The 20437-nt window shown below is 31.4% G+C and overlaps 3 protein-coding genes across 3 annotated transcripts; all 3 read left to right on the top strand.

Annotated features, from left to right (window-relative positions):
- Positions 1-1293: 1293 nt before the first annotated feature.
- TRIADDRAFT_58957 (uncharacterized protein) lies at positions 1294-6412 on the top strand (the record flags this gene model as incomplete). The annotated part of the gene is made up of 14 exons (XM_002115090.1): positions 1294-1413; positions 1905-2000; positions 2279-2352; positions 2449-2596; positions 2869-2937; positions 3345-3435; positions 3808-3878; positions 4255-4343; positions 4444-4539; positions 4726-4800; positions 4930-5002; positions 5081-5107; positions 5724-5773; positions 6313-6412. 14 exons carry the CDS (start codon positions 1294-1296, stop codon positions 6410-6412), a joined length of 1179 nt encoding a protein of 392 aa, XP_002115126.1.
- Positions 6413-8175: 1763 nt separating this feature from the next.
- Positions 8176-11416, top strand: TRIADDRAFT_58956 (uncharacterized protein; the record flags this gene model as incomplete). The annotated part of the gene is made up of 11 exons (XM_002115089.1): positions 8176-8226; positions 8363-8458; positions 8874-8954; positions 9275-9365; positions 9666-9736; positions 9946-9995; positions 10271-10366; positions 10467-10541; positions 10666-10738; positions 10846-10872; positions 11354-11416. 11 exons carry the CDS (start codon positions 8176-8178, stop codon positions 11414-11416), a joined length of 774 nt encoding a protein of 257 aa, XP_002115125.1.
- A 4607-nt stretch (positions 11417-16023) lies between these two features.
- On the top strand, positions 16024-20437 carry TRIADDRAFT_58955 (uncharacterized protein; the record flags this gene model as incomplete). The annotated part of the gene is made up of 14 exons (XM_002115088.1): positions 16024-16143; positions 16496-16591; positions 16947-17020; positions 17142-17289; positions 17688-17778; positions 17883-17948; positions 18067-18137; positions 18285-18383; positions 18609-18697; positions 18874-18969; positions 19277-19351; positions 19444-19516; positions 19947-19973; positions 20189-20437. 14 exons carry the CDS (start codon positions 16024-16026, stop codon positions 20435-20437), a joined length of 1374 nt encoding a protein of 457 aa, XP_002115124.1.

Here is a 20437-nt window from a genome sequence, read left to right as displayed (position 1 = left end):
ATTATTCATGTTAATACTGTTGTAAGATTCTTTTATAAAAGGTGCTCACAGATATATGGTAGGGCTTAAGATTTTTACTAATCAGCGTAGCAACTGTATGGTGCGCGTGTATTATAATTATATAGATAATTGTATTCATTCTCTTTCTGAAATACTACTATAAAAATCACTGTACTTTATCTACTCCATCTTCAGCAGTGTACTTTCTACTGCCCGTATAAAATTATAAATGCACATTAAACGTTAATATTATCTAATTGAGCAGTAAGGCATATGCATGCCATCTTCATTAGTAATGTTGCCGTACAATAACTGCTATAGGACCCATACTATCAAGGCTCCATTAAAGTAACTATCAATATGAATAAGTCACTATTAGAAAATAGCAAGACTATCTTATAATCTAAAATAAGCTAAATATATAATCTTCTAGTACTTTTAAATGATTAGTAAATATTCGCATATGCAGATATATTTGTTTGATAATAAATAAACGAATATTTGTTGATTAAAAAAATCAGAGAGAATAATTGACACTTTGATTACCGTGCCCTAATGGAAGATTTCAGCTGTTTGCGGAAAAAGTATAGCATCTTAGTGTCAGAATATCACTGAAATGAAAAATTCAGCTTTAGGGTCTCGAAGTCTTACAAATAAGATTCAATTTTTTACTATAGTAAACAGCCAATACTACAAACACGGTTAATCTCATAAGAAGTTTAGAATTTATTAATTCATTCTTAAAGATTTTTGTAGAATTAATATTTAAATTCCTTCACTGATGCTACTCTATAATCTAGCTATCTCAATACAATCCCAACCTCCATCACTACCGTACTGTAAATATCTTAATTTCAAAACAAAACATTTGTATAATGTATCGTAAGGAAAAATGGTCGATTTAAAGATTATTTTACCTTTGTTTAAATTCGTAACACTAGATTCAATAAAAACATTGTTAATTTAGATATAATAGTACTGACAGATCGACTGATTACCAAAGATTAATATAGATTTGGTAATTAATACTAGTTCAATAAACAGTTAAACCTTAGTTTGTATAACTCTACTCCTATGAATATACACCTACACGTTAATTGAAGAGTACGTCATGGTCTAATGCAATCTTACAGTTGAAATATTGTATATTTATCTTTTATCAATCTAAAAACTGTATACTGTTACTCCTGCATGGAATTTGATCGTCAGATTATTAATTTTCATCGATCGCTACTGTCACTAAAAATATTCTAGATCTTGAAGAAATCTGTTATTTTTATGGATTCAACTATCATGGAGCCCGACAAAACCCAGTTACCAGGATATCGAATGTTAACCACCGTATTTTTATGCCTATTAAGCTTGATCGCTCAATCTCTTTATAGTTTATTGGTTCCGTTCTTTGCGACAGAGGTTGGAAATATTGGGAGATACCAGTACTTTTATTGTAAATAATATCAAATGACATTTTAATTGCTGTTTCGATAAATTTGTAGTATAGATTGACAGTTTTATTAACTCATCATCTAGATTACTGAAAATTAAAAATGCTAACATGTATTAAGTGTTATCGCTAATTCAGGCTATTAAGGGTAGTATCAGTGTGGAATGTTAAAACATAGAAACTTTAGCTCCTTAACTCTTTCATCATTTTAATGATTACTATTAGCGCGTAGATGGTAGTACTTTACTAAACACTGATATTCCTTTAAAGATGGTTGATGCTATAATTTTAGTCCAAACTATATAATAATAGCTATTCCACATATCATACATAAGTTTTGTTACAAATTAGTGTTAATTTGTGCGATGGTGTTTAGACCACTATCAAATTAAAGTAAAAGTACTATGCTAACTTTATACAGTGATTACACGCAATTTCTCCGGTTTTTATTGGTGCACAGGTTATAAAGAAAGGTTTATCCTTAAACGAAATTGGCTTTGTCTACGCTGTATATCCCTTAGCTATGTTTATAAGTTCGCCAATATTTGGTCTTATGGTAGGTATTAATTAGAAAAGATCATTCTCAACAAAGAGTTTGTAAGCAGTATTTGAGCTTGATTATAAAACTGAAATTATTGTCTTAATACTCTGTCTCTACTGTATTGTAGTGTTAGAAAATATTTGTGTTAGTAGAAGAGTTTTACCGTGAGATGCTACATCACCGAGAATAAGATGTGCATCTGTGGCGATTTCTTAAAATCCTAGCCTTTAAAAAAATGTTATTCCAAATTATTAAATTTTAATAATCAATGAACAATAAATAATGTCTATTAGGTTCCATCCATAGGCTCCAGGTATATGATTTGGGCTGGATTAACCATAGAAGGTGGATGTTCTATCCTTTTTGGGTTAGCCTTGACCTTCGATTCTAAATTAGTAGATGATGCATAATATTGACTGCGACTATGTTACCACATTTTTATCGTTTTTATGTCGACTCTTAGGTTTCTAAATTGGATCAGTGACAAAAAGATTTTTCTTATTTTAGCTATAATACTGCGATTTGTACAAGGATTAGGGGCAGCCTGCTATATTACTGCAGCTTATAGTATAGTAGCTTCATTGTTTCGTCAATCTATAGCTACAACGATGGTACGTCAAGAGCTATATTAAATAACTGTAAATCTAGTAGAAATTGTTAAACATTTGCTATGCAGTATACTTTTGAATTTTACCATGTTTTGTTACTATCTATTATACTGTAGTTTACGGAATAGTTGAGTCAAGAATTTCAATTAAAATCAAAATCATATTGTAATCCGTGTATTTCAATTTACAATGGAATGAAAAATGCCCTAAGCTCTCACATTTGGTTATATTTAAAATCTCTAACTATAATTTAATCTCATTTATATAATTGATAGGGGGTTATCGAAACATTTAGTAGCTTAGGATACGCAATTGGGCCTCCAATTGGGGGAGTACTATTTACGGTATTACTAATAACGATTAATGTTGATCGACCTTAAAAATAATATTATAAAGACAAACTTTTGTTCTTAAACATAGTAAAATAATTCGAGATTTAAATTGATACAATAATTACGGATAGTATATTCACTATCACTGTGTAAAGGCAAATAAAAACTAGGGAATTGCTTACTAAACAGTCGACTAATAAAGTTATATTTAATCAGTTGCCAGTATCCGGTATAGGCTTTTAACTAGAATAAAAAAATAGTTTGATGCAGATTCGAGACCACTTCGTAGATAATATACTGCCCTTTAAACTTGTCTACCTTGCGTTTAATATATATGCTCACATATATACGTATATAATACATTTAAGACACCTCTACTTAAGTGATTACTAACAAGAATTAACAAATACAATCTCTAGGTAGGAGGCTTTATACTACCTTTTACAATTGTAGGAAGCTTTATGGTTGGTATGGCACCAATAGTTGCTTACTTCATACCTGTTTCTAAAGGTAAACTATTTAGGCATGCACTGCTACTCTATCTTTATTAAGAATATCTAATTAACTGTCTAACTATCATCAGTACGATATAATTAAGCGAAAGGTTATTTCAACAACTCTATCGCAAATTATTATGAATCCATTAAGGCAGCCGTACATTCGCGACTACATCGCCAATAAAATCTAAAATTTTTATTGTCAACTAGATGAAAGTGTATCAACTACTAAAATTATGAAGAAATTCTGCAAGATTCCATATGTTTATCTTATTTGTTAGTATAGCAGAAAGCGTTCTTGGCCTGGCAGTAATAGAAAACAAATAATCGTAACAACTACATGATAATTGCTATCTTATCATTGTTTCGTTGGATCTGATTTTAGGTATTGCGGTTTGTCTGGGTATTATGACACTGACATTTTTGGAAATTAATTATTCCATTCATATCAAAAAGGTTACCCGATTATCCCTTGGAATTTGTTTAAAACGGAATTAATCATCACTATTGCTAAAAATGAGATTAAATCATTTTTGTTCGACTGAAATTATTTGAGAGTAAAAGCGTCATGTTTATTAAATATTTGTCATGTTATTCCATATTTTTCTTTCTATTGAATTATCGTTAGCTCAATTTGACGTATTTACAAATTGGAATGGTGTTTTTGATTCCCGCTGGCACCTATGCTCTTATAGCTATAATGACGGGAATGGCCGCTGATCGATACGTAATCTTGCATTATTAATTGTTGCCAACTGTGTTAAATTTCTCTAGTTACGAGCACATTCTATCCACACAGCAGTAAAAATAATTCATTTACATCCTATCCTAGGGTTATCGACAATTTGTAGTCGCTGGATTAATTATTATGGCAATATCCCTGCAATTGCTTGCTCCGGCGCCATATTGGAAAATTCCATTGTAAGTCATATCCCAGCCATTCAAATGACCCAGAAAGGGCAGTTTTGTCACAATCTCCGTTAAGTGATAAAAAATAATAAAGTAATATTGCTCCTACCAGGAATATGCGGCTAGTAGTAATTGGACTTATTATCTATGGTATTGGAACAAATTTCCTATTTATGCCTTCTTTCGCAGAATTATTAAGCGTTGCAGCGTAAGTCCGTATCAATAGCGATATTGTGCACTCTAATAATTATAATAAAACCAAGAATAATGCAGTAGATGCTGTATCGTCTAAAATCTACTCGTGCATGTATGGAAAGTAATGCAAATAAAATATCTTAAAAATTATTAAATAATTACAATTGTATGAAAGTAAATTTTTTTCTTCTTTCTGTAGAAACAAAAATATCGGTGACAACCTGGCAACTTATTCCGTAGGATCTGGATTATTTAAAGCAGCCCAGGCACTCGGGTAATCTTCGCAGTTGATAATAATTTTAACCGTTAAATTTAAATTCATACTAATTCGAATGAAAAGAGAAAGGGAGTGATGGCGATAGGATTGAAGAAACTACAGCAGTCTTTTTAACGATATTTACAGATTAATTATAGGCCCTATAGTTGGAGAAGCTCTCATTGTCGTGCCTAAACTTGGGTTTCCATGGACTTCATCTGTAAGTTATTTCAGAGTGCCGATTGTAACATGACTTAAAATTATGAACTCAAAGTAGTATAATTTATGCTTATGTTAGCTCCTCGGCTATATCCTATTCGCTCACGTAAGTCAAATAATTAACGCAACATAAATATATTTAATTCGATGAATTAAATCATTGCTGACAGCTATAACTTGTACAGTAGCAAAACGAAGCATAAGATGAAAACTTGAAGAATCTTATCTTAGCTATAAATATAATGATCGTAGAGTATGAGAGTGTTATAGATCAAATCTTGTATGTAGTGCTTGGTGTAAACTCATCTAAAATTTATAAGTACCGTACAAATTCGTATTTCCGATATAATTCTGGCAGCTAAGTTTCTAGATAAGAGCCTCAAAATTTCATAAGTTATTAAATATTATTTCCATCTGGAAATATATATTCAAAAAATTAAAAAATTTTAAGTAAACATTAATCCTATCGTTGGGTAATGGATTTCGACAAAAATTTATAATCTGGTATTTTTAACTACTGTATTCTTATCTTAACTAAAGAGGTTGCAGCTATTTTCGGTTGCTACTTTTAAAGCAATAAAATTAATAACCACAGAATGTCTTACATTATCTAAATGGGTACCTACGTTCTCTAACTTACTGTATATATCACACTTACATTTAAAAGAGATCCAACACTGTCTGCTTTTCCTGGTTTAAAAGCCTTTACCATTTAATTATAGGCATTGGTGATTTCTTGCTATCTTTTATACGAGAAATGCAAAAGTAAAAGGTTAGAAACTTACTTGATAGAGCTTTACTGCATTCTCTGCTAAGTCTACTAGAATCAATTCTGTACTTTTGGAACGATATTATATTTATTAGAAAACTCCAATCTGATGAGATCGACGATGAAACAAGACAAACTCTTTTAAAACAGAAAATAACGAAAGAGACATCTGGTGATGTTACATATAGCACAAGCGATAGTACTGAATACGTTTCGAAGGCTACTAATGCAATGGAAAAATAACTCTGAGTTGACTAGCGATTCGCTATTTGAAGAAAGTATAAAATTGCGACAGGTTCGCTCTCAAGTGCCATACTATTCTTTGTGATATTTTTGATCTTCTACAGTTTTAATATAATCGCTGCTTTTACAAACATTTAGATATTTAATACATCGTAATAACTATCATCTCTAGAATTTATAATATAACATTATTGAACCTATCTTTGCTAACGTCATGTATTGAGCGAATTAACAAGAATATAATGAGCAGCCAAATGATTCGTTTGTGATGATAGGCAACATAATATTTATATCCACAGGATGACTGCTTGGGAAATAAATACAGCCGTTGAAAATTCGACAGCTACACTACCTACGGCAATTAGTGTGGACAAACGAATAGTGTGGGTTCCTAATTAGTGTTACCCACATTAAATATGGTATTACCAAAAATGTTCCAACGACCGACACTAAATGTAGTGATTCTTATCAAGCCGCTGATTATACATAATTATTAGCTTATTATTCTAATCACAAAATAAAATATAACTGATAAAAATAATTACCTGTTGTGTAAGAAATTTATAATCTGTCATTCGGTCCTATTAAACGTACACGTATTTGGGTCAAAATTTTAAAAAGTGACTAGCATCTTTTTACTTTATTACTTATTGTTAGAAAAATTCAGTTCATGATAGAAAGAATTGCTATCTGTATTAAATAAAGATCGTTCGATTAGCATATCTACACTAGGAAATACTCGATATTTGGAGTTTTTAAAGCACTTTATGATTTACAATCTACTATATTAGTGAGAACTAATTTTGAGTTCATAATATTTTATTATAGTTCAGGATTAGATAATTATCAATTACATTTATCGTTGGTAATGAAAGCAGACCTTTCCTCAAAGTTGTCTCTTATATCCTAGCTAGTCCACAATTCTGCATAGTGAATACTATATTACTTGAGATAATAATCACGATATTACTTAAGTAATCGTTTAGCTCAATTAAATCGGTAGCTAAATCAGCTCTTCTAACTAATACGAAGTAGATATGTTAATTTCACTCGATGCTTACGTCATATTTCTAACTATATCAGAGTAATGTACTGGTAGTTTAAGAACATTGTTATACAATCACAGTATAATAAAATAAATAAATTCATTCAATAATATATCTAATGAACGCTAAGAGCCTAACAATAGCTATGGCTACTAGCTACTGAAATACATTAAGTATTAATTTATTATGAAAATTTAAAATAAAGTGTAACGTTACGTTTATAATTTCCTCACGGCGCTCTATACCCGATGACTAATTTACGGACTGTAAATGTATCGGATCTACAGTACAATACATCCCTGTACTTTATTTGGATAAAGATTCCAACAGAAATAACCAAATATATGCGCGCACTAAAGCACTAAGACAAGACAGCATCGGACGCTGAGCAATTTAAGGACTCTATTAGAAAGTCTTTCCTTAACACGTGAAGCTCTTGGAAGCCATCTGATAAAGCAGTTCGCCTTGTTAGCTTTAGATCTTAAATTGGTTAGACCACAGTGTTTATTTAGTACGGTATATTATCTAATTCAATTGTAATTACGATAGCATTGCCATAGTAGGATAGATTCTTTGTAAGCTGGTACAAACAGCTATAGTAGATTGCTATTAGAGACAAATCTTCCTATAGTAACCAATCCTACTAGAACAGCTATTATCATTAGACAACGTGAAATACTGGACTAATTCATCTCTTCAAATCGCTAACGACAGTTGGCTTTTTAGAGGATCTCTAAGTTATTATTTATCAGTAGTATAAGAACTGGATCAATCGGTATTACAAACATATTAGCGATTGTCCTTCAGGTTGATAATTAGGAACCATTTCACGCCATATCTTTCTAGTTAAGGCCAAGATTGGCAATTCTATCTATGTTATCGTTACATTATGCCGTTTAATTATTATTAGTTATTTTTATACCTGATACTGTACTACTAATATTTCACTAATAATCTGGGGTTGATAACTTCACTGTCGGCCATCACTGTAGATAAATTAACTGTAATCACTGGTAACTTCACTTACGAATACTATAGACTTAATCAATTTTATTAATGTTCTTAAAATTTCAATATAAACGACCATAGTTTGTATTTCTACAGGATCAGCACGAAATGGAGTCGGCAAAGCAAAACATCGATAGCCCAAAAGATGAGAATGAGACGGTAAAGGTTGTGTCGAAAGGCCCTTCAGTTATTATTTCTGAAAGAAATCGATGGATTATCATCGTTTTAAAATGCTTAATTGACTTTGTAGTATCTGCAGTTTTTTCCATACTGGATCATTTGATTTAAATTTTAGGCTGCGGAAAAAGACGTGCAGCCAATTCTAGTTAGCGTTATCTTTTCAATTTATCCGATCATGGTATTTTTATTATCGCCATTCTTTGGAATACTGGTAAATTTTCTTTATGGCGGCTTTGCTTTGTAGCCATACTTGTTCTAGTATGAATTGACTTCATAAAATTCTCATGTTCTTAAATTTTACTTGATATCATCTGATTAGCATTATTATATATTGAAAGTGATCTATTTTATAACATGTAGTTGCCTAAAGTAGGGCCAAAGTTTCTTTTATTTACCGGAATGTTTACTGAAGCTTGCTGCACCATTATGTTCGGGTATAATAATGATAACTTTACCTTTCTTTACAACATTTACAACATTCCAAGCTAGGTCCGGTTGTTATACATGCCAGTGATCTTATCATCGCTAACAATTTCTTTCATTAACCTTTTATGTTAGGTTTTTATCCATTATTCCAAGTTCATCGATATTTGTAGCCATTTGTATCATTGTTCGGGCCCGTGCAGGGAATTACAGTAGCCGCTTATCAAACTGCTACATTTGCTGTTGCTGCTTCCCTTTTTCAAGAATCGATGGCTACAGCACTGGTACAGTAATATACAGCGTAGTTATAGTATTCTAACTTGTAATACCCTTATTAAATACGGTACTAGTAATATATCGAAATTAATTTCGTTTGAATAATGTAAATAGGGAAGTTTGGAAGTATTTACTAGCTTAGGTGCAGCGCTTGGACCATTAATCGAGGCTTACTATATCAGGTTAGACAATAATTTTATACATCTTTGCATATTCTTAAACTAATTATTCTTACTCGTACATTAGCTAAATAGAAGAAGAGGCAAATAACGCTAATGCAGAGTAACATTGAGTTCAAAAAACTAATATTAATGTACATGTTTCCCAGGTTGGAGATTTTAAATTACCGTTCATCGTAACTGGAGGATTTATGGCTGCCAGTGCAATCGTCCTTCTCATCTTTATGCCATCCATTCGGGGTATGTAACTTTAGGCTGTGATTCATTTTATGAATGATTCTATCCATTTAATTTCAGAATAAAAATAATTTCAACATCTTTAGGGCGCTATTTACATATAAATCTGCTTTCCAATTACAGAATCAGGTCCTAAAGTTTCAGCATGGAACTCTATGAAAATTATTCTTCGAATTCCACATATCACCGTACTAAGTAATTAAACTAAAGTAAAGTATAAAGATACTAAATACTATAATACATTAAGCTTGTAAGACATTTGTACTATAAGCAAATGATATCTCTATGTTTTTCTTCTTACAGGCTTTGCAATAGCATCTTGCATAGCTGCTATAACGTTCTTCGATCCTAGCTTGGCCCTCCATCTTAAACCTGTAAGTAAATTTAAATGATATCAAAATCTTGGACCGATTACATAAAATTACTAATGCTGGTAATCAGTAAAATTCATATCATTTTCTATCTGAAATGAATTTATTAAACTGTATCTATAATTAATATTGAATATAATATCGAAATTTTGAACCCCACCAGCTTAAGCTCACCCCAACGGGCATAGGTTTGGTATTTTTGGCACCTTCAGGTGCTTATGGTGTTATGTCAGCGGTGGCTGGAAGGCTGTCTGATAAGTGGGTTAGTTTTAACGTGTACCATATGAGTTATATAAGGCAATAACAAGATATTAGATTTATTTTCGCTTAGCTGTAAACAAATTTTACTAATATCGTGTATTTTCTTGGTTTCAATCTATAGGGATACCGGCCGTTTATTGTCCTAGGTTGTCTTCTCGCTGGAGTTTCGTTTTAATTTGTCGGACCAGCACCTTATTTACATCTGTCACTGTTAGTATTTTATTTCCAAAATATTGAAAGATGGAACATGAATATCTTGTTTTAAATAAATCTTAGGAAACTGTGGCTATCGATTATTTCTTTGATCTTTCTTGGTATCGGTCTCGGAATGGTCTTTACTCCAGTTTTTCCAGATATGATTGAAGCTGCCAAGTTAGTATACATAATGTATACCGTATTAATAGAGTTTTTGCTAGCAGTTAACATAGCTTACTACGCTATATTTTTTCACATATGTGTTTCAAATTCATAGAAAGAGAAACATCGGAAACGATTTTGTAGTATTTTCAGTAATTTCAGGATTGGTTTCAGCATTTTTCTCATTAGGGTATGATAGACCGAATGTAACACTGTAGTGTATATACGGTTTATGGACTGCATATCTATTTTTATTTTACGACGTTTCTGTATAAATTCCCTTATCCCATTTTACTTTATTCGCTTTTTCGCAGTGAAATAGTAGGGCCTTTTATTGGAGGATCTTTTAATACCCTAGATAGTATCAGTTTTGATTGGTCTTCATCGGTATGACTACATAGGATAAATTAAAGTCTATAAATACTCCAATATAACAGGTGCGTATGCTATAAATCTTTTTATTTTTATCTAACCTTTGTTACTATTGTTTACAGGTACTTGGTTTCGTTCTCGTTGCTGAAGTAAGTCTCCTTAAAATAATATTCAACAATTATCGGTATTGAAACTGCGAGCTAAGGTAGTAGTGGTTGCTTAGTTCACCTACCGTAAGGATTTTAAACAATAATAATAGCTTTCAGCACATCAATATTATTTGTACTTTATTGTCTTTAAGGGCTATTACTAATGGTTTTTACGATTTGGGAGCGCAAATATTGTAAAGACAGGTAAGATATATTACCATGGCACGGGCCGTACCTTAAATTTTCTAGTCTTCTTATCAGATTTTTATTTTAAAAGCCTCGAAGAAACTGTGGAAGACCATGAAACAGAAAATAATGAGAAGACGAATTTGTTAGAAGACGAAGCTAAAAGATAGTAGTTGAAGCAAAACTTAGCTACTGTAATATATACATCAGGATATAACTCTTAAGTTCAGCATTTGTTGCAATCCTAAGATCCTATGCTAGTATCACGACATTTTCACTGGTTTTATTCATACAGTATAGTAAGCAGCTAGTTTTCGAAACATTTTCTAATAAAGAAATTCCGAAATGCTGGATTTGATTTTACGTTGACAACATAATTTGATTAAGAATTTCTTCACGTAAAAATAATACGACTATATGGTGGACAATTTATTTATTTTTTAACTTTTGAATGTCTAGATATCGCACAGTACAATAAAGATGTTCATATGATTTAACATGAACACAAATTTATTGCAACTTTGAAATAAATTTGTCATTTAACTACAGTTTTCACTTTCCAACCTTTGAGTCTTATTTTTATGATTGTAACAAAAAATTGCAATTTATTTCGTTACAAGCCATTATATCAAGGACATAGTTACTTATATACTAAACTCGGCTTTAATGATGAACTTCAATTACTGATGTAATCATTTAGAGCTATCGTATTAAGTTTAATTTTATTGAGCTTAAATACTGTACAAGCTCTTTCTAATATTCAAATGGTAATGTAGTATTTCCCGATCTAGCCGTGTTTGAGCCTTAGCAATTCTTGGGGTTGCACCTGAGAATGATAAACGTAATCAGATTACTTTCCAAGAGTGTAGTGACTTTATATTTTCATATATGGCCGGCTATAAAAGAAATACTACAGGGCGCATTTTAGATGTTAAGTATTTCATTATACGTGTAGTTTTAGCCAAATTTTCTTTTCATTAAAAAATATACTAGCTGAAATTCTCTGTTGGTTAACGCTTATCCCTACCCAAGTTTATAAGGTATGGGTTAGCTCAAATCAGAAATTAAAAATATTCAGCCGTATCTGCCTTGCTACAAATTAGGCTAGTCACTCAACATATTAATATCTTAATATCTGCCACTACCGAAATACTAAATTGCGCGTAATAACTTTAAAATGGAATAGTTATTTACCATTAAAAGATACAAATACATTCAAACAAATCCAAACGAATTAATTTATATTTAAAATCTTCAGATGCCCGACTTCTAAAATTTCTTTGGTCATAACAGAATGAAGCTTTAAAGGGTCGACTTAACGTTAATGTCTCTGCTACAGCTAAGATTTTTATGAGCTAGCAAGGCAAGCTAGCTAATTACTAAAACCAATTTGATGGCCGTGCATTTAACTTAATAACTCTAATTACTCAGCAGCAGGTACTCCTAATCTAATTCTCCTTAACACATATTGTTAACTAATAATTGTCTTGTTAGTTATATAATTTAAAACAGGATATAAGGACCGTATTATGAGCAGTTAGGCTGCGATAAGATTTATGGCCGTTAAGAATGGTAACTTTACTATCTCTAGCAATAAAATTAATTAGAACTTAGATATCAGCTAATCTTACATTTTAAAAATCCTCTAGCAGATAAAACTGGTAGGTTTGCGTACGGTCATTAAGTGCACAATATCAAAAATAGTACAAGCGCCAATATCAGACATATAGTGAATCGCTAAATATCTTTCTTTGCCATTGAAAGCTTCTCTGCAAAAACATTTAGTATTTTCGCTTTTTGCGAGGTAATTGAACGAAAATAGTAACTGTCCACTACAAAATATTGGAAATCGTTCACTAGGAATTAGTAAACAGTATACTCGTTATGTTAATGTCGACCAGTAGCTAATTCCTTTACTATAATTTTAATTAATAGTGCTTGCTTCATTATCCTCCGTGGAACTTATTTTATAAAGAATCTTAACTGACTAAGGAAGTATATTACATTCAACCAAGCTACAAACTAGTTATTTAAGCCTTTAATCATCTATTAAATAATTTATTTCGCAGTTAACGCGTTTCTTAATGTGTTTCTCCCAATAACTACGATTGTGGTAATATAATCAATTCTTTCTAAAATGTCAGTAACGTACTCATTGTTACCTGTTGCCAGTTTCGATAATCTAATAGTAAGAAATAAATCTCTATTTTACATCAATATAACAATGTATATGGTTTATGTAAAGAATTCTTTCTTGACAAATTACAAGTATTTACTAAGCAATAGTAGACAAGTGATATATTATTATTTAATTAATTTTGCAACATATTTAACAATTTGTCAAGTTTAAATATTAGCTTTGAGAAACGTAATTAAGTTTTCTTTCACTGATAATCCTGTGTGCAAAAAGTTACAGAAGCGTTTGTTAGTTATCGAAATTGAAGATAGGACTTGTAGATTTGTTAATTTTTCCAATTTATTGAGCTCAAAAATTAGAAGTTACCGACGAATAACTGAACGCACAACTAATCCATACACGAAACGTTTACAACTTGTAACAAAATCAAAACCTCAAAACTCATCAATTCTCCACGCTAGCCGCTCCACAGGCCTTTAATACTGCCCATTTTATGAACTAAAGTACAACTGCAAATAACTAATTTAAGTCTACTACTGTACACTATATTAGGAACCATATCTAAATTTTGATAATGAACGTTAACGTAAGTCATTGCATCAGCAATAAATGCTATAGCCTGAACGTATTGGTGGTCGTAGCAATTAAAAATTTTGCTCACATCAGCACTTGTTGATACGCCATTCATTGACAGATTCTACTCAATGAACTATCAGTGGAGGAATATAGCAGCTAGAATGTTGATTTTCTATTGCCTACTGCCCAACCTACACATTTTAAGGGCACTACTCGATTATTTACTGTTTAATTACTACGTTCACAGACAAAGAAATCGGAAGAGTCAATTGAAATCCGCCAACTATTATTTCTTATATAATTTGATCGGCTCTGCTTTATTTATCGCCATACACCCATTACTTACAATGACGCAACAGGATTAATACCACAATACATGCTTCGAAAAGTCGCTATAGTAACCATAGTCAGAGAGAATAGAGACCCATATAGAGCAAACAATGTCTTGCCGCTAATTTACATTACTAATTATGACTTACAGTACAATGTTACAACTATATAGGTAGAATAAGTCTTTTATGCAAGATAAATGGTGCTATTATGTGATTTTAGTTAACGATTTTCGCGTGACGGTAGTAGCAAATCGAAAAATTTCGTATAAATCTTGTAAACTAGAAATTAATTTTATAGCTATAATTTAGTATTTAAGGATCGAAAAAGTTTATGATATAACCAGCCAATTTTAATTCAAAGGTCAGAAAACTTCCATATTCGTAAGTAGTTACAAGGATATCATAATCTATTCTCTGTCAATAAGAATACAGACAGATCAACTGGTTTGCCTAGTTTTCTTAATCACACTTATTGAGTGTAGCACAATATGATTAACTTTGCTAAGTATTTATTTCTAAAATCGATGTGAAAGACCAAGTACTATATCTGCTGTATTTAATTTATAGTAATATGGCGTAGACTACATTATGTATTGATCACGGAAAAGTCAATTTTCGAGAAACCTCTGAAACTACTATAGTTTAAATTTAAATCGTTCTTGTAGCCATAGATTAACTTTTTGATGAGAACCGTGTTTTCAGTTTTATGCAGTCATTACTCCTAATATTACATTTAATTGAAGCTTCGTCCTTTAAATATACTATAACTAAATTATTTTTATATCACGGTGTTCTTTGAATATTCGATAACAGTATTAAAAGCAGTAAAGTGAATAGAAAAGTTATTCATTGGGGCCAATATTTAAGTAATTTGGTCCCTAGGGTCTAACCATTCAATAGTTTGACTTCCGCACATTTGTCATTTACGTACACAAAGCAACTCACTCATTCATGATCTACCAAGAGTTTAACGAGTCCACAAAACGTGCATAGCAAGCTGTTTATATCTAAAACGTGTAAACGAAGACCAATTCAATAGCAAAACCTTCGACACCTCTGTGATAGAGTCATCAGATCTAATATTTTATGTCAGGCTGTAATAGATAGTATCCAATTAAGATCCAAATTCATCCAATGTTACCATTACAATGGCAGTTGATACATTACCGCGATAAGCCAACCCGTATACATTGGCGGCGATAAAAATATGAAGAGAGATGGATTGGATGATTTTGATTTTTTTCCAATTAAGCCCCCAAAATTTCTTATACAATTACTTCTATTTTAACTCATATAGATAAGGTGGAGTAAATATCTTTGACAACTATTTCCGTCGCAACTAAAGTGATACTATATTTGAAAAACCTGTAATTTGTCTATTTTATCACATACCGGTATTATAATTCAGTAAGATCTCTCTTAAACAAAACCCCAACTGTTGCAGTAGAATTACTTCTAGTAATATATATGCAATTAGAAAATACTACTTGCAAGTATTTCGATAATTAACTTTCTGATAGCATGTCATATTGCTAAATACAGTATAGATTATCGCCGGTATCTTGCAATAATATCTTCTATAAATCTTTTGGCACACTGGTTTACTCCGTAATCGTTATTTATACGATTTATCTACGATCCATAAGTTCATGTGTACAGATTCAGAACCAATTAATTACTGTAGAATCTATCGTCTAAGGTAAAAAGGTTTAAAGATAAAACATACCTAATACCAATATTAAAATTGCTTACTGTTTAGCTTTATAAATTTAATTAACTGAAATTATATGGCAATGTCCTTTGGCTTTACAAGCTAAAATTGCATATATAACTGCGCAGCAAAATTTAAAGATGTTTTTACTATTATATGTTTTCAGATAGGAAATTTATAAGCTGGTCTAAAATTTTCCAAAAAATACAATGGCTAATAGTAAAAAATATACAGCAAGTAAAAAGGGTGGTACAATGGCTCTAATTTGCATTATTTATGGCCTTTGGGGCGTTATTTATAGCTTGCCAGTACCATTTTTCCCTCGTGAGGTAAAGCTAATTTAATCAAACCTAAAATATGTGCAATATTAATTATATTGTACCATATTTATTTTAGACTCTCTGCATACTACGTTGTATTGTAACGATATAAATCTCAACAATATAAAATTATCTCCAATTCAGTCCTACTACATACGCATAGCTTCATGTCATGGAGTGGAAACCATAAAAATGATACTCCCGTCTATTTCGTGCTGTTTTTCTCTAAAGAGTACATGACATCTGTGCATTTGACATGATTGTTCTAAAGCAATTTTCTTAGCTTACATCTAATGAATCAAATTATCAGTTTTTCAGTCACATTGTAACATCTAGCTCCATTTCTTGCCAAAATATCTAGGCGGTTAAATGCGGCTTAAGTGTATTAGAAATTGGCGTCATTTTTGCTATGAGTCCTGCAGCTGTATTTGTCTGCTCACCTTTATGTGCAATCCTGGTAAGAATATGATTGAATTAATCGAAAATATAGTTTAATTATAACATCAAGTAATAGCCTATAGCTATCGATCTTAAAATTACTTCACAAGATTGCTACACGCTTTTGAAGTTTGCATGCGAACGCTTTCATTTAGGGTAATCATCACGTTTATTATTGGAATATTCGCATGTCATCTACAACATAAGAATACTTACTGTATATCTATACTATTGTGATACTGATGTTGATTAAGTAATTTATTATATGCGTATACGAGTAGCGATTAAAATTGGAAATCCTACAGTATGTTATATCAAACTATTAGTATTCCAGGTTTTAGATCTACTTACTTAAACAGTCATTTCTTACCTAGTTGCCATCTATTGGTTCGAAGTACATGTTTTGGGCAGGAATGACCATAGAAGGAGGTTGCACTATTCTCTTTGGGTAATTATTGCGCTTCTAATTTTGTTAACATTTTTATCGCATGAGTTCGTTAATTTTATACTAAAAAATACTTTTAAATGAGCCGTAATTAATTAAACTGGATTGAAATTTCATTCTCTAGAACTTTAACCCTCATGGATGACAGAATATCTTTTTTGGTCTTTGCATTACTTATTCGATTCACTCAAGGCATCGGAGGGGCCATACAAGGCGTCGCCATTGAATCAACAGTTATCGTTTTGTATCGCGATCGTATCGCTTCGGCCAAGGTTAGATCTTTTTCGGTAGCTAAATCTTTAACCTCAAAGCCGTAGCCTAGTATGTAGTGTGAATTCTCAGAAAAGAAGCTACCGGCACTTAGTGTACTTATCACAATCATATGCAATGCATACTTAATTTAATAAAATGCGATTTAAACCCTCAATCAAAATGGAGAACATTTTAGTGCTTAAGTTATCGCATTCTGCTAATTTACGGAGTATAGGGCTTTATAGAAACTTGTCTTGGAATCGGATATGCTACTGGACCCTTAATAGGTGCCGGGCTTTATAAAGTTAGTTTCTTTGCCAATTTACAGTACTGCTCCGAAATACTATTATTTTAATTTAAAACTAATTGCTTTGGCTTAAGTAATTTATAAATTTACGCACTTTTACTGAAATTTTAGGCTGGTGGATACGCTATGCCATTTCTTGTTATAGGTAGCATTGTGATTTTAACTGCTCCTATAGCAACTTACACCTTGCCACAAGTTGCCGGTAAACATGATAACCTGCAATAAATAACTTACACTTTCTAGTTCCGGTTATTCTACTGACAATTGTAAACTGAAATTAACTTTTATCTTAACATTATCTAACAGACGCCAATGTTGCACCATGGAAATCAATGATTAAGTTATCTAAAAGTTTTTACATTATCTTACTATGTAAGCTCAAAAGTTTTTATTAGTATTGCTTGATATGTAGTTTAGAGTTTAAGGACGGTACAAATAATGGTTTATTTTAGCTATACCTAAATTATTCATCTTGATTGAGTAACTATAGGTTTTGGCATATTTATTCAAGTAGCGTCTCAAACTTTTATCGAAACTAATTATTCGATTCGTTTAACAATCGTAAGTTCACAGCTGTAGTATCTACAACCTTTTATAACTTAAATTTTTTACTTCAGAAGCAGATTGACATATGGATAAACTATCAGTCATTAACTTACTTAATTGGCTAATAAATACTTATCTGAACATCTTTCATTCTGCTGATAGTTTCATATGGATGTTGTAAAATCAGCGGCAATAATACTAATATCAGCAACTTCTTATGCAGTAATTGGTATTACAGTTGGATTTGCGTCTGATTATTTCGTAAGTTCAGTTAGTAACATCTCTAATTTTTAAAATAGGTTGCATAGTTCTTATACTTACAATAGCCATACAGTGCCTATTGATATAAATGGGAAAATGCAATACTTTTAACTTATTATTCACATAAAAATGAAACATCAGCTTATATAACCATGATGAATAATCATAAAATTGTTAGATGAAATAAATATTAATATCTTGATCCTTGATCTTTATCAATGTTAGGGCTATAAAAAATTTATTTTGTCGGGATTTTTCCTAATTGCAATAGCATTACAAATGATGGGATCTTTTCCATATTTCAAGATTAAGCCGTAAGAATAATCTAAATTTCTTACTTTTGATTATATTTGGATGATAAATTTTAAATATTATCGATTTTATGAAGTACGGACCTGTAATTAACTACTCTCATTGTGATATCATCGATTACCTAACAAAAATTTATTGAATGTATCTAATTGATATAATGTCCCTTACCCACATCTAGCACTTTATGGCATTTTATGGTCGGTAGCGCTTTATATGGCGTCGGTGCTGGTGCAGTAATGATGCCAATGAGTGCTGAGATGGTTCGATATGCAAGGTTTTCTGCTCAATTGCGTAAAATCTTCATAACTCGCTTTTGATTGCCTATATTTTATTGTAATCAAGAAACAACTACCTACTTATAACTTATCAAAAATACTTCTGTAAATATATTTTTAAGGTTCTATTATAAACATTTTACTCTAAGTTACAATGGTATTATCAAATTCGAGTAAATTTAAGAAACTATTGCAATAAGCACTTACTTAAATAATAACTTAAAGTCAGTAATTCAGTAGCAACTGTAAATAATATTGAACCAAACCCATATTTAAAAGTTCACTTCGGTCTCTCTTAAATGATAGTGAAAATGATATTGGCGATAACCTAGGTGTTTATTCTTCGGTAGCCGGATTGTTCAAAGTCTTCCAGTCACTGGGGTAAATCACCCGATTTAAATGTTTTCACAGCTGAGATATTTTTGCTAAAGTAGCTACAATAAAGTTAATTAACCGTTTTCTTCCTGTTTTAGAACGATCTGTGGTCCAAGTGTTGGGTCTTCTCTAACTTCTGTAACTTCCATAGGATTTTCATGGACAAGCTCTGTAAGCTAATTTCTTTGTTTAGGTTGTATCTGGTTTGTTAAATAAATGCCTGCGTGTACTCATAATGACTCATTGATGCCCTTATTTAATAAAACAACTGTGGAGATTTTTTAGCTTAACTTTAATTTATAGCGTATGTTGTTACTTGATAAACCACGGACACTACGATGCTTGTAGTTTTAAAGTAATCTGCATCAAAATAACTAGTACATATTTCATTGCCTACTAAAATATTACGAGCGAAATATAAAAATTATAGCAAATGTCTTACGCTGTTACGCAAACAATTTTACCAGTTTTTTATTATTATTACTGTATACCGTCCCAGCTATAAAAATAATTTTACTATCCAAAGTACACTTTAGTGGGCTAAATGTCAATCAAATACAGAATACTACTTACGACTACTTTTCGTTAATTCTGATATTAGATATTCGGTTTTCTGGCGCTTTTGCAGGTAAGTGTCTATTATTGCCTGACTAAATATAATACTGGTATGATTTATTGCAAAATTATGACACACGTATAATTATGATCATCTTTTTTTCATTTCTCAGTTTTTGATCTTTGCCTGTTATAATATATATGAAATAAATTACAAACCCAAAAAACCGTAAGTGTCCGATATAATTCTAAATGAATAACTTTGAAGCGTTCTATTAATGTTGATAGACACTGATCCAGTTGAAAGAGCACTTAAAAATGAGATCTTTACCATATAGAACTAAAGTGATAGATAATTGTGGAACCTACGAAAAGTTATCCAGCATAGAGGAAGTACAGGAAGAACATGTATCAAAAGACGGTGAAAACCACACGATACAATCAAAAGATATCGTCTACGATAATACAGAGACTGGTGCACAAGTATTAGAATGTGACGATAGACAAAAGAAAATTTCCGACAGCACTAAGCTGTAG

The sequence above is a fragment of the Trichoplax adhaerens genome, genomic scaffold (genome assembly GCF_000150275.1).
Source record: "Trichoplax adhaerens TRIADscaffold_9 genomic scaffold, whole genome shotgun sequence".
Lineage (NCBI taxonomy): Eukaryota > Metazoa > Placozoa > Uniplacotomia > Trichoplacea > Trichoplacidae > Trichoplax > Trichoplax adhaerens.
Note: the sequence above shows the minus strand (reverse complement) of the source record. Positions and strands in the feature narration are given on the sequence as shown.